The sequence below is a fragment of the Sciurus carolinensis genome, chromosome 14, assembly GCF_902686445.1.
Source record: "Sciurus carolinensis chromosome 14, mSciCar1.2, whole genome shotgun sequence".
NCBI classification, from domain to species: domain Eukaryota; kingdom Metazoa; phylum Chordata; class Mammalia; order Rodentia; family Sciuridae; genus Sciurus; species Sciurus carolinensis.
This window is the reverse complement of record NC_062226.1, coordinates 27887399-27902013: the sequence shown is the minus strand read 5'-3', so window position 1 is coordinate 27902013 and position 14615 is coordinate 27887399. Positions and strand designations below refer to the sequence as shown.

At 38.2% G+C, this 14615-nt stretch overlaps 2 protein-coding genes across 4 annotated transcripts in view; one reads left to right on the top strand and one right to left on the bottom strand.

The window, feature by feature from the left end:
* LOC124964252 (phospholipid-transporting ATPase ABCA7-like) overlaps window positions 1-4468 on the bottom strand; it is a 20463-nt gene extending 15995 nt beyond the window's left edge. Inside the window, exon 1 of one of the 3 annotated variants that reach the window (XR_007104909.1) lies at window positions 2761-3061. Coding sequence is in view for 1 of the 3 variants with exons in the window: in XM_047524212.1 (XP_047380168.1) it covers window positions 4173-4211 (39 nt within the window). In the remaining 2 variants the exon portion in view is untranslated. Of the gene's footprint in view, window positions 1-1512; window positions 2586-2760; window positions 3062-4172 lie in introns of those variants that run through there. The other 2 variants (XR_007104908.1, XM_047524212.1) reach the window with 2 other exon arrangements.
* On the top strand, window positions 4312-14615 carry LOC124964251 (protein NipSnap homolog 3A-like). The gene is given in 7 exon segments (XM_047524211.1): window positions 4312-4761; window positions 5583-5650; window positions 7551-7761; window positions 9428-9586; window positions 11314-11376; window positions 11379-11462; window positions 14304-14615. Coding segments are annotated over 6 exon segments (642 nt in total). The 5' UTR covers window positions 4312-4761; window positions 5583-5629; the 3' UTR covers window positions 14408-14615.

The following is a 14615-nucleotide window of genomic DNA, read 5'->3' as shown; positions in this document are numbered from 1 at the left end:
CAAGCTAAGTATTATATTACACATTTTTTAAAAAGTGAGAGGAAAGAATAGATACTGAGAAATAGCTATCAGTCTCTGCTATCTTCCTCTGGCACTTTCTATTCTCCATGTCTTACAGAATTAACTGCCCTATATCCTGCTATATTGGACTATCTATTAATCCCTGATATATTTTCTCTTTATCTTTCCCCTAACCTGTATACTCCAAAAGTACTGGAACTTTGACTTTTGTTTCCCTCAATATCACACTATCTGGAAAAAATAGAAGGAATTTATCAACTACTCATTGAATTGAGTGGAGTTAATTAAATTGCTAATTAGAGATAAATTTAATCATCTAGATCCAGTTCTGACAAACAATGCATTATTTAGTCTTGCTTGGTTAAAAATAGATCTTCTGGGAAAATTGAGGAAACACATTCAGAATTAATAATATTATAAAGGCTCCTTTCCACTGAAGAGATGATGCAAAAGTCCTTCCAAAAAAGCACAAATAATACAATGAGATTATTAGGTCGGAAAGTAGGCAACTGTATCGGGTAAAGCTGAGCAGCCGGAACAAAGACCAGCCCACCAAAGGTGACCAGAAAATTCGCAGCAAGGTGGATGGAAAGTTCCACTGACCCTTCACACCCACCTGTCACTCAAGAGGACCCCCTCCCATCCCAGTCTATAAAAACCCTGGACAGCCAGGGCCACGTGCGATTTTCTCCAGGTCCCTATACCCCCCGGGGACTGGGAATTTCGCCCGAGAGTCAAATTCCAATAAAGCTTGCTTTGGCCACTTTCTGTCCCATTTTATTTGGCCACTAACTGTGCCCACCTGAGCTTACATTTGGTCCCGCCGCCAAGACCCACCAAGCTTACAGAGATAACCCTGTAATTCTGTAGTCCTAATGATGTAAGCAATATTTCTACAACATATGTACTACTATAACTGTTAGTAAACATTAATATAATATAGACTAAAGTAGGTTAATATAATCAAAGAATTATTTTTAATGTAAACATTAACAAACATGAGAAAAGAAGTATACTTTTGGTAGTGGTGTGAAGAAACTTAAATCCTCATCTTACAAATCAATAGATACTATGGATATGGAACAGGCAGATGTGAGTGGTGGGAACATGAAGTTAAAAGAATAAATTTTATAAACTGGGCCCACTGTGCTGACCCCCGCCTGCTTACCAAAAAGTAATTTACTTGCATCCCTGCCTGGCTAGGGGAAAGGTGGTGTTTTGTGACCCTTACATAAACCAGATTCCAGAACTCAAGCAGATAAGGATAATTCCCCCAACCATAAAATCTTTTTTTTTTCACCTTAAAAGAATACACATTTAGTTGTCAATCATACTGCAATAGAGCAGGGCAGGTAGGGGAGGCTGTGAGCGTTTTCCCAAGATCACAAAGACAGCCTCAGTTCCCCACCCTGTGAGCTAAAGCCACACACTGAACCTCCACCAATCTCCCTCCTCCATGAATCTATTGACACCCACATCAGCCATACACACCTGTGTCCTGTGACCTCATAGTCATTCTGCTGTGATTCCTATAACAGGAGCTTCAGGACATCTCTTCTGCCACTGCCTCAAAAACCCTTCACCAGTGCCCTCCTTCTCTATGCTGTACCCACTCCCAATTTTAGTGTCCCTCCACATGACCTCTGTGCCCCACACAAATAAATGTACAAGGTTCAACTCTCAGGTTTCCTCAACTCCCAATTCAAACAACGAATCAATGATGGTCCATTCCATTATCCTCCACAATATCCTAGTTGATGCCTCTCTGTTTAATTTCTTTTATGTGTGTCCTAATTCAAGAAACTTCTTTGTTTCCACTAATGTTTTTGCATGTCCTGAAGCTCAACCATGTTTTAATAACCATAGCCTCCTAGATAGTCCTGAAATCTAGAAGCAGGTACCATTAACTTGCCTAACCATAAAATCTTGAGAATAGTTTTCAATAAGAACCAATCAGCAGTAGCCACAGTGACCTAGAGTTGTCATGTGCAATGGAGACTTGAAAGTCTGATGTTAATACCTTTGGTTATCAGTTACCTTGACAAGTCCTGCTTCCTCAGATGTTGAAGTATAACCCTAGTACCAAGGCAAGTATAGAGTAGACAGTAAGAAGCTTTATTAAAGAACAGTAGAAGAGACTTCTCCCAGGTGGAAGAAGGGAACCCAAACTTGGAATCCCTGGGAGAGGAAGTTCTGTCCTCTTGTATACATCTAAAGTTTCCTTTGTTCTCCTGCATTCTTCTCCCTTATCTTTTCACTTCTCCCCATCCTGTATAGTGACTGGGAGATGTTGGTGAAGCCAGAATTGAGGAGAGGCAATTAGTGTGGAATAGGGAATCTGGTAGAATTGAGGAATGGAGGCCATCTGACTCTGGGAAGTTGGAGAACACCCCAGGGAGACTGGAATGTCAGTATCTCCACAGCCCTTTTGATCACCAAGGTTGCCTGCCTATAACACCCCATTCAAAAGGCTGCAGACAGGGCATTGCTAATTAATGTCCCCTGGGCCCCTACCTACATGAATAGCTCCATTTGGCCCATCATCTTCTAACCTTTTTGCCATCTCACCAGCATCTCCTGGGCCTAGTCACATAGGCAGGAAGAAGAGAGATAAGGGGGGAGAAAACAGAACAAAGAAGACTCTAATCTATAAAAGATGAAGGGTGTGCTCACTTCTTAGGATTCCAGAACACCAGCCATGGCCCCCTTCTCCCTCCTGGGAGAAGTCTGTGTTACTACCTTTAAATAAAACCTGCTTCATATGCTTGCCTCGGCGTGCTTCTCTGGTGTTATACTTCAACATCTGAGGAAGCAGAACTCATCATCGATAAATGGCAGTATCACTGGTGGAATGGCCAAGGCGTGAGCAGGTCTGGAAGGGTCAAAGTGGAGTGTTACGCAAGAAGGAAGCGGCAGCCCAGAGGGCATTGATCAGTAGCTGTCTGTCTGCTCAGGAGTTGCTTCTATAACAACCTTCTTGGGAGGGGTGGTATCCAAGGGCTCTGGAGACATGAACATTCCACTCTCCCTGGGGCAGTTTCCAACTTCGCAGACTTAGATTTGCTTCCATTTTCTCGATTCGACTCAATTACCTATTCTACACTAACTGCCTGTCTTTAATTCTGGCTTCGATGTCATCCTGCTGTCAGTCAAAAGTCAAGAGATGAACCTAGATGGGAATTTCTGGAAACTTCCCTAGGGCCCCCAATAAAACCGGTAGGCTGGAAGGGCAAGTTATCCTTCTCCTCCCAGAGGACCCACTCTTTTCCTTGAGAGTATCCCCTTTTGCTGTCCCTTCTAATAAAGTCATGCTTCTCACTCAGGGTGACATGTCTGAAATCTTTCTGGCCTGAATGCAAGAATCCAGACGTGTTCCCATCTGATAGTCTTTCAGCAGGCAGGTGCCTTGTAACATCAGCTACAACTGAAAAATTATGAAGCACCACAATATGCCTATTTGATAAAGATAGAAACATGAATTAGAAGAAACAACTTTAAAACATAAAATAGTTACTGTGGAAACCAATAATGACAGACAGGATTACATGAGAGGTTGTATTGAGTCATACTGAAGACAGAATTGAAGACAGGCAGTTAGGATAGATAAGTAATTGGGTGGAATCAAGGAAATGGAGGCCAGTTTGGATACAGGAAGTTGGAGACCTCCCCTGGGAGATTAGAATGTCAATGTCTCCAGAGCCCTTTGATTGCCAAGATTACCTACCTATACTACCCCTCCCAAAATTGAGACCGGGAGTTGTAAATTAATGTCCCCTGGGCTGCTACCTGCCTGGATCACTACATTTGGCCCTTCCCCCTGCCAACCTTCCCACCTTTTGGCCAAGGCTGGAAGGAGAGAGAATAAGGGGGGGTGCAAGCAGGAGAACAAAGGAAACTTTAGTCTATAAAAGAGCAGGGCGCTCTCACTTCATGGGATACTAGAACACCAGCAATGGTTCCCTTCACCTCCCCTCCCCCAAGTCTGTGTTACTATCTTTAAAGAAAACCAGCTCTATATGCTTGCCTCGGGTGCTTCTCTAATGTGCACCCTCCAACATTTGAGGAAGAAGAACTCGTCAACGACAACCAGCAGTAACATTACCGAACTGTTTGATCTCAATCTGTGTACGATGAAATGTGAATTTTCATACCAGGCTCAGTACCTCCATTCCTACAGGCTCGTAAAACATCTAATCTAAATCTCTTCCAAGCCATGCTGGGCTGGCAAGCAGGATGGAGAATACCCTCAGCGAAGACAAGGACAGGCTCCCAGCTCTGCTCTCGGTCAGGAAACCCGGGATGTGAAAAGCAAGCCTGCCCGCCACGCGGCCACCAGCCTCCTTCCTGCGCAGACACGCGCGCTGCACACGGAACACTCGCACTTCTGCGCCGGGCGGCGGCGTGGAGCCCAGGAAGGGGGAACCGAGCGAGCTCGGCCTTCAGCTAATTCTAACCTCAACTCTGACGTGTGCAGCAAGAACCAGAGGAAACGAAGGGGAGCCCCAGGGTCAGGGGCCACCACACTCCTGACACCGCCCCGGGGGCGCGCCTCCAGGGCCGGGGGCGGAGCTGGCCCGTCCAGTCCCGCCCAGCGCCGCGCCCTCCAGTCAGGAAGCCACAGGAGGAGCGTCTCGCACCCGACGCCCGCTGGCTGCCTTCCTCTGCGTCCCGCGCCGCGCCATGCTGGCCCTCCGGAGCTGCCTGGCGGCGACTCGGGCCTCGCGCACAGTCGCGCCTCAGGTACTGGCCGCGCGGGGGCGCGCCCGGGCCGCTGCAGGGAGCCGGGTGGGGCGGGGAGCGCGAGAGCCCCCCGTATGTGCGCGACGGATTCGCTTCTGCACTGTGGCTGCGAGGCGGCGACCGTGGAGGAGGACGGGTCCCTGCGGGCCAGGGTCCTCTACCCGCTGGACCGAGGCCTCTTCTGGCCTGGGAGCCAGGCAGCCCCGAGGTCGCCGCCGAAGCACCGTGGCGGCTGCGGCCCCGGGAGCGCTCGCCCCGTAGTGGCAGGGCCCAGGCGCTGTGGCCCTTAGTGGATTCGGGTTTGACAAGACGTCGCCTCGTCCGCACTGAAGGTGCAGGAAGAGGACACCAACCGCTTGCGACCCGACTGGCCTTCACTTTTGAAAGGCAGTGCGCAGCTTGCGACATTTTTCAGAGAACCCTGGAGAGGAGGCCAGGGTCCCAGGGTGGGAGCACCGTGCCAGCCCTCTCCTGTCCTGCTGTGGTCCCCAAGCCCAGCAGGGACCCGAGCCTGAAGACACTCAAACATGAACTGCTTCAGCCTTAGATGAGAAAGGTCTAAGATGGGGCCAGTGATCCTGCCTTGTTCAGTTCGTTCAGTGGATTTATCCTAGAGAGTTTTTTCCTCTCCAAGTTTAGGCTTTTACTTTTCCAAAGGCAAATAGGGAGAAAGCCTGTTAACCGCTCTGGAGACGTCGGGGGGTGGGGGGTGTTTGGGGTTTTTGTTTCCGTTTCTGTTTTGTTTTGGGGATTGAACCCTGGGTCTCTTTACCAGTGAGCTACATCCACAGCTCTTTTAATTTTTTGTTTGGGTCTCACAGGGTTGCTGAGCCTGGCCTCGAACTTGACCATCTTCCTCCTTCAGCATATGGAGTCGCTGGGATTACAGGCATGGGTCACCTTGCCTAGTTAACAATGCAGTCTTTATCCTTCTCTCTAGTGGGGCGGGGCCAACAATTATTTTCTTACAACTTTTCTGTGAACTTTACATTTCTACGGAAGTACTAAATGAATTGTTGTTAGTCATTGCCCGCAAGAACAGTCCTAATTTAAAGGGAGTATGAGGCACTGATGATTTGTGCCCCAGCACAGTTTTAACCCTGCAACAAAAATCAGGAAATAACAATCCCACACACACCCTCTCAATGCAGTTTCTCTACTCTGTGTATAAGTGTATGTATAAATACATAAATATACATATACATACATATATGTATACACACACACATATTCTCCTAGGAAAGATTATACTTTAGTGTGTGTATTTGAATAACTGTTTTGTCCTCCAAATACAAATTCATTCACCAACCTAAAATGTGTAGTTCCTTAAGCCTATTGGTTCATTTTTTGACATATTTTATTTATGATTTTTTTAAAATTGGATAACAGTTGTTTATTCCACTAACATTCTGTTATTATAATTTGGTTTAAAAGTACAGAATGTCCACCAAACACAGGACCAGCTGCAGTTGTTTTTGATGGCAAACAATCATTTTGGGCAATATGACTATAACTCCTAACAGACGTGAATGGAATGGACTCAAGTGAGATGTTAATATTAATCCTTATTTTCAATTAAATGAAACCCATTTGCTATTGTGTTTTGTAAATAAATATGTCAGAGCAGGGGCTGGGATTGTGGCTCTGGTAGAGCATTTGCCTAGTACATGTGAGGCACTGGGTTCTATCCTTGGTGCCACATAAGAAAATAAAGTGTAAAAATATCAGAGCCAAAGCTTCCTTTCATTAGATATACCAAATAGTGAATGTCAGTCCTAATTTGTAACTTTGTGAGTACCAAAACTGTTTTAAAAGATTTTTCTGGTGTACTTAGATCAGGCTAGTGAAACCTACATAAGTATATGATGCCATATGAATGTGTGTGTACACACACACACACATATATATGTATATATGTATGTTTATATATACACATGTACATATACAAGATAATTTATGGCAAGACATGCCCTAATGAATATTGAGTTCACTGACAACATGAATTAGAGATTCTCATAGTGAGCATATTACTACTACAAAAGGACTGGCTCTTAGGGGATGTTTCCATCATATTAGTATAACTGATGCATTAAATGTGCTTCACTTTGCATCTCTCATTAGAAACTAATAATGATTCAGACAATTCATCTTGAATTTTCCTTCTTTAGCATTCATACAGTCCACCACCATATTACCATTAATTGAATAGCACATAGCATCCAACTACATTAGCTGCATTCTAGTCCTACTAGCTGCATTTTTAACCAGTGGTTTAATTCACTGAATGTAGCAAATACTTTGACCTAAATAGCAATTTCCACTTTTTATAAGGTCTTCTAGTAAGTATTTCATTGTGCCTGCCAAATAGCATGCATGCTGAATTTACAAAGTACTTTCAGATGCATAACTCTAGCACAGATACTACTGACTAAAGATGAAATATTGGCCGAGTAAGGAAAAACTGTAAATTTATGTGAATTTCAGTTGTAGTTCTCTAGTACAGAAGTATCATTAAGATACCAATGCCTTCATCTGAGCAACTTCTCATGAAAAAGTGGCTAAAGGTTGCGAACCCTTGCCAGGAAAGAGTAGCTATGTGTTCAACATATTTTAGGGTAGTTATTTTTATTGACATTTCTACAAAAACAAGTCTATGGAGCACTGACAAGTACAAACATAGATTATGAGTCTAATCTGTGTCCCTTGTTTCCAAACTCAGATTTGGTTGTAACACAACATAATAAATCCTCTCTCTCCGAAATCTTTAAATTTGCTTTATCTTTCTTCAGGTGTGCTCATCTTTTGCTACAGGCCCCAGGCAAAATGATGGAACATTCTATGAATTTCGTACCTATTCTCTTAAACCCTCAAAGATGAATGAGTTCTTGGAAAACTTTAAGAAAAATGTGCATCTTCGGACAGCTCACTCTGAATTGATTGGATATTGGAGTGTAGAATTTGGAGGCAGAATAAATAAAGTGTTTCACGTTTGGAAGTATGGTATGAGTCATCCCACTTAAGTGTTCAGTACAGACTTTCATTGCTGAAAAGGCATTTCATTCTGTGTTCCATGATTATATAAGACTTAGTTCTTGAATCTATATTACTAGAGATAAATACAGGTTAAGTAAGTCTTTAAAAAATAATTGTGTGTGTGTGTGTGTGTGTGTGTGTGTGTGTGTGTGTTTAGTGATTACTTCTCCCACTGGTCTATCTCTAACAACCTCTAGTTCAAATTCTCCAGTTATTATGAATGAGAATTTATAGTGTTATAAATCATGATATGGTTAACTTCTATTCTCAGAAAAAAAAATGGAATGGTTTATTTGATCATCAGTATCCAAATTAATACTCATAAAATGTTTTATTATGAAAAATATATTCATTCTATACCTCTCATGGCACAGTGTAGGGTTTTTCCCTGTTATAGTAGAACAAGGCCCATTAAAACACAGCTTATGCTTAGATGTACCACAAGTTAAATCATGGCCCATTAAGAAAGCTAATGAAGTCCTGTGAAACAGGGCTTAGTCCTTATCAGCATAAACCATATAAAACTTTAACCATTAGTTTTATGAGGTCCTCATAGTAAATACAGTACTAGGCCTATATGTGGGTAAACATCCATATCTATTGGAGTAACTTAAAAAGACAAATAAGTGCTGGGAGGGAAATAGCCAGTAATAAGACAATCAGCACTATTTCTTTGAAAGCTATTTGTTGAAAGGAGAAGAAACTCACCAAATACATTTTAATTTCGCTTACTGTAATTTGATTCAAGGTGTACCTTGACTTGACCACCTGCCACCACCAAAGGAAAACATTCTCTCTGAACTAGCACTATCAGTTAAATGCCTCTACTGAATTAATAAGAATAGTCCACATAACAGAATGAATCAAATAACATTACCCTATGTAAATTTATGATTACACAAATGGTATGCCTTTATGCCATGTACAAACAGAGAAACAACATGTATCCCATTTGTTTACAATAAAAATAAAAAATAAAAAAAATAAAGTTCCTCCATTCTTCTGAGAGGGAGGGGGTATATAAATGGTGGAACAAGACAGATATCATTACCCTATGTACATGTATGATTACACAAATGGTGTGAATCTACATTGTGCACAACCATAGAATGAAATGATGTACCCCATTTGTGTACAATGAATCAAAATGCAGTGTATAAAAATTTTTAAAAATTATAAAAAAAATAAGTATTAAGTTTAAAAAAAAAAAGAATAGTCCACAAATATCGATTCTAACTAGGTGCTAAACATTGTTCTAAGCTCTTTGTGTATTAATTCAGTCAATCTTCACAACAAGCCTGGAGATCAGTGTTACATTCTTTCCATTACACAGACTAAGAAACTTAATGCAGAAAGATACAATAATTTACCTAATTCACACAGCCTCCTGCAAAGTCATAAAATCCATGAAGCCCATTCTGTGACATTACACTAGTCATTTGCATTTCTATTCCCTTTGACCCCATGAGCAACTTGAGGGCATATGTCACATCTCTTCATGTTGGTATCTCCAAAGGCATAACAGGGTTCCTCTATGCTGCAGGTGAATGTTTGCTGATTGGATGAAATCCAGAGAACCATAGGTGATTTTAAGTTGTAAATGTTTCTTTTCCCTAATACTTTTTTCCCATAGATAATTTTGCTCATCGAACTGCAGTTCGGAAAGCCTTGGCTGAAGATAAGGAATGGCAAGAACAATTCCTCATTCCAAATTTGGCTCTCATTGATAAACAAGAGAGTGAGATTACTTACCTGGTGCCATGGTGCAAATTAGAAAAGCCTCCAAAAGAGGGTAAGTCACCCTCCTTCTTCACCATTTATAGTTTAGATGAATGAAATACTGAAGATCTTAAGTGGTAAAAGGTGAAATTCCACTGGCAAACATGGAAGCTGATCCTTTGTTTTATGGGAACATACTGTGATTGTTGAGATAAAACTAAATGATATCTTTAGTTTGCTCTTAAAGTATGAATATTAATTAAGAATTTTTCCAAATTAAGATTTTTTTCTTGATTGGTAAATTTAGGTATACTATAGAAGAATCTCTGTGACTGGTAAAGGTCAAGAAATTTCTCTTTGGGAGCATGTTTCATGTATTGGCGATTCAAGATAGTGTATGAAATTTTGTTATGATTTCAAAATAATAAAGCATTTAAATATAAAAATGTATTCAATACCTTGGAATGGTGGTGCACAACCTATAATCCCTAGCTTCTTGAGATGCTGAAGTAGAAGGATCCCAAATTCAAGTCCAGCCTAGCAACTTAGCTCTCACTGTCTCAAAATAAAATTTAGAAAGGTCTGGTCTATACATCAGTGAGGTAGAACTTGTTTAGCATGTGTGCGGTCCTAGGTAGAATCCCCACTATCACAAAAAATATTTGTTTTACAAATTACAAGTAATCTTAAATCATTAAGTATATCTTTGCTCATAAAATTGACTAGGGGGAATAAATTTACTGAAACTGCCAAGCTGTATTACTGTAGTCTTAACTTTTGTGCCTTCTTCTTTCTTATTTATCAACTTGAAAATAATCCATCCCTTAAGATATGTCTTCTTGCTGCTTTTACTTCTTACTGATTTAAAGAAACTATTATCTCAATCTACTTTTAAATAAAAGTCAGATTAGAAAAATATAAACTAATTTTGAATTTCTTATTTTCTATATTATTCCCAACTTGTATTTTAGATTGTAAGAATTTTGAAACATGTATTAGGATTCTTATTCACTTAGATCTCCTCTCTGCTCTCAGCACTGTCTGAAAATAGTTGTCTTCTCTGGCACTGTCAAATTTTGGCTTATTTTCTTTGTTTTGTTCATAATTCTTTAGTAACTTTGGAATTTTTTCCTTCTTATTGTCTGATCTTCTCATTCCCTATTTTCTTTCTCTCTACCCTCTCTATACTTCTGACTAGAGGTATAAATCTTTTCAATATTATTTGGATATTTAGGAATAGCAAAACCTTCTTTCAGATTTTTTTCCCCCAGAAAACCCCTCAGATATGACTTCAGATCAATCATTTGCTCTCTAACTCCTGTTAGAAATGGAATCCTGTAAGGGAAAATTATACAAAGAATAAAATATCTTCTTTCCAAATTAAAAAGAGGAAGGCATAGGAGATTACAAAATACATTTTTTTGTTAATTTATTTTCTTATATACTTGAGCAACTCCAAATTAGACTTCATTATAACTTTTCAATATTTGTTGTATCAACAAAGTTTTCTAGATTAAAAATATTTCAGATAATAGTTTTGTATATCATTTCTAGTCCTTTTTCCTTTTCTTCTCTTTGATTAAGCCTAACAAGTGACCCTTAAACATGGACAAGAGCTTTCTAAACATGAAAGCAAGGAAAAATCAAGCAAAGAATTAATTAATATGACTACATAAATATGTTTCTATAGGTTATGTAGATGTACACACGGTTTAGCCCTCTGCTACTGGAATCAAGCAAACCTGATTAAAAATTCCTTTAAGATCTTCTGTAAAATAATTATTTTTCTCCCTATTTTAGGAGTCTATGAACTGGCTACTTTTCAAATGAAACCTGGTGGCCCAGCTCTGTGGGGTGATGCTTTTAAAGGGCAATCAATGCCCATGTTGATCGAGGCTACACAAGACTAGTTGGTGTTTTCCACACAGAATATGGATCACTCAACAGAGGTATAGTTGACCCATGTCTTCTATGGAAGTGTCATGTACATTGGTGATCTGTGTTTCTTCTGTCAGTTTTCTCTCAGTTTTTCATTATGTTATATCTATTTTAGTTTTATTGCCCATTTTTAGTTTTTTGCAATTTTAAGATTTGAAAAAGGTAGCTTATATCTTCTTTTTTAGAATGTTAATACTTTAGGGAGCCTATTTTAAATGCAGAATTGCTGTTTTCCAAGATACATCAAAATAACAATATTTAGAAACTGGAAGTATTCTTAAAAAAATACTCTTTTGCTTTTTTCCTCTAAATATACTTTTCTTGATTTTTTTTCCAAAATAACATTACTTAAGTTAGAGAGATTGTTTCTGAATGAAAATGTAATAAATATTTTTACAAATGCTAAAAACGTGGAGAAACCCAAAGGAAAAAAAATTACCCATTTCCCATTACTTCAAAATAATACTGTTATATGTATACAAATTACAGGAATATGAAGACCAAAATATTATTAGATATAAAATGAATATATATGTATGACTGATAATAACTTTATAACATCCCAGCATGGATAGATAGATGATGGATGGATGGATGGATGGATGGATAGATGGATAGATAGAAACAAACTTTAATAATGCGTATCTGTGGAATTTAACTCTTTAAAAAAATTTTTTTAGTTGTTGATGGACCTTTGTTTTATGTATTGATTGATTTATTGATTTATATATGGTATTGAGAATCAAACCCAGTGCCTCATGCATGCTCAGCAAGCACTCTACCACTGAGCCATAACCCCAGCCCTGGGGCATTTAACTCTTATTAAAGTTGAATGTAATTTCAGTGAAAATTTCAGAGAGATTTTTTTGTGGCTTACTCTAAAGTATATGTGTAAAGTTCATCTTGTAGGATAGATGATTAAGAAGAGCTAATAAAATATTTGAAAGATCCATTGTATCCAGTTGCCTCGACTTTTCACTTAAATGTTCAATAGAGATCTCAAGCCTACCCCATTCTCATAGTTATATGTCTAAAGAAACTAATTAGAATATATAAAAAAGAATGTTTTTCAAGTTGAGGAATATATGAAAGGGATAAAAATTATGAATATTATTAGATTTTATCTCACACCATGTACTAAAATAAATTAAAATGAAATGTAGATTCAATGTAAAAATAAAGTCAGAATTATTAAAAGAAAATATCAATTAATTTATGTAATAACATGGATGGGGACTATATTTCTAAGTTTCTAGTTGAAGAAACTATGTAAGAGGAAAAATATCAACTTGATGCCTTTATTATACAAAGGCTTAAACTTTCTGCATGCTCCAAATCACCATAAGTAAAATTCAAAAGCAAAAAGGATAATAAAAATGTATGTGAAGGTAGACACACAGGTAGCAACCACCTATATATTAAAGAAAATGCAGATTAAAACAATAGGATGTCACTTTTAATTAGTGAAACATATGGATATAATGTTTGGTCAGAAAAAAAGTACTCGTATATTCTATAGGTTCATATTAATCTTAATTTTCTATACTGGACATGTATAATTTATAAGAAAAACTACTGAAAATGTGTATATGCAAACTTTTTAAATTCATTCTCAGTATAATATAAGAATGATCATATGCAGTGTATAAATTGGTACATCATTGGTACATAATATGCATTGTATAAACTGGTACATGATTGGTACATCTTGGTAATAATAACTTACCACCTAGATCTTTGGAGGACCAAATAAGTCAATACATGAAAAATGCTTAAAACAGGCCTGGCACATAGTAACCACCCAATTAGTGTTAGTAGTCCTCATCATTGACATTACTATTATTATAGGTATACATGTAGGTGCTGCTCTAATGAGGTTTATGTCAGCTTTGTTTATAGTAGGAAAATCCTGGAAAAACATGGTTTGACCCTATTTATGTAATAAATAAACCCATAATACTTAACTATAAATACAGATGTATTATGTACATCCTCTATCTTATATAAACATAAGCATATATATTGTGTAGATATAGAAACATAAAGTGCATACATACATATAAATATGGAAATAATATACCAAAATAGAAAAGTGGTTATTTTGGGGTGGTAAGATTAAATATGTTTTTTTAATCTCCTTTTATTTTCCAAAATCTATATAGCTATTAAATTTTAGTAATAAAAAAATTATAAATAATATCGTACAAAAAACATTTATTTCAGTATTTTGTAGGATACTGCAGTATTGAGAATAATTAAATAATCAACAATAAGGAGTTGGGAGAAAAGATTTTGTAGAATACTGCAATATTGGGAATAATCTAAATAATCAACAATAGGAAGTTGGGAAAAAAGATGTTATATGGATAAGGAGAAATTCATATAGTCATTAATATAATATTAACATATGATACTCCATAGATATATACATATATGTTTTCATGTAGCAGTTAAAATTTATTTTTTAAAAAATTAATACCATTGACAGAATATCATCATATTATTGCTGGGTGTGGTGACACAGACCTATAATCCCAGTGGTTCCCAGGAGGCTGAAGCAGGAGTATTGAAATTTGAGACAGAATCAGCAACTTAGGGAGACCCTGTCTCAAAATAAAAAATAAAAAAGGTATAGGGATATAGCTCATTGGTAAAGCACCAGTGTGTTCAATCCCCACTACCACCATTTTTTAAAAGGAATTTCACTATATATTAACAGAGGTTTATCTAGGTGGTTAAGATGATTCTAGTTTTTAATTTCCTTCTTTGTATATAAATTTTCTACAGTAAGCACAATTGTTGATAATATATTATTAAAAACTATTATAGAAAAACTCGGTTTATCTCTGCAGTTCATGTTCTGTGGTGGAATGAGAGTGCAGATAGCCGTGCAGCTGGGAGGCATCAGTCTCACGAGGATCCCAGAGTTGTGGCGGCGGGTAAGCTATTTCACTAGGCATGGGTTATTTTTAGAACAAACTCCATTGACTCAATAACTTTATATGCTTTCCTGTGAAATGTTTTTCCAGTCCGGGAAAGTGTCAACTACCTAGTGTCTCAGCAGAATGTGCTTCTGATTCCTACGTCATTTTCACCATTGAAATAGTTTTCTACTGAAACATAGAAGATTTCATTATCTGGTATAAGATGTGTCTGCTAACGGT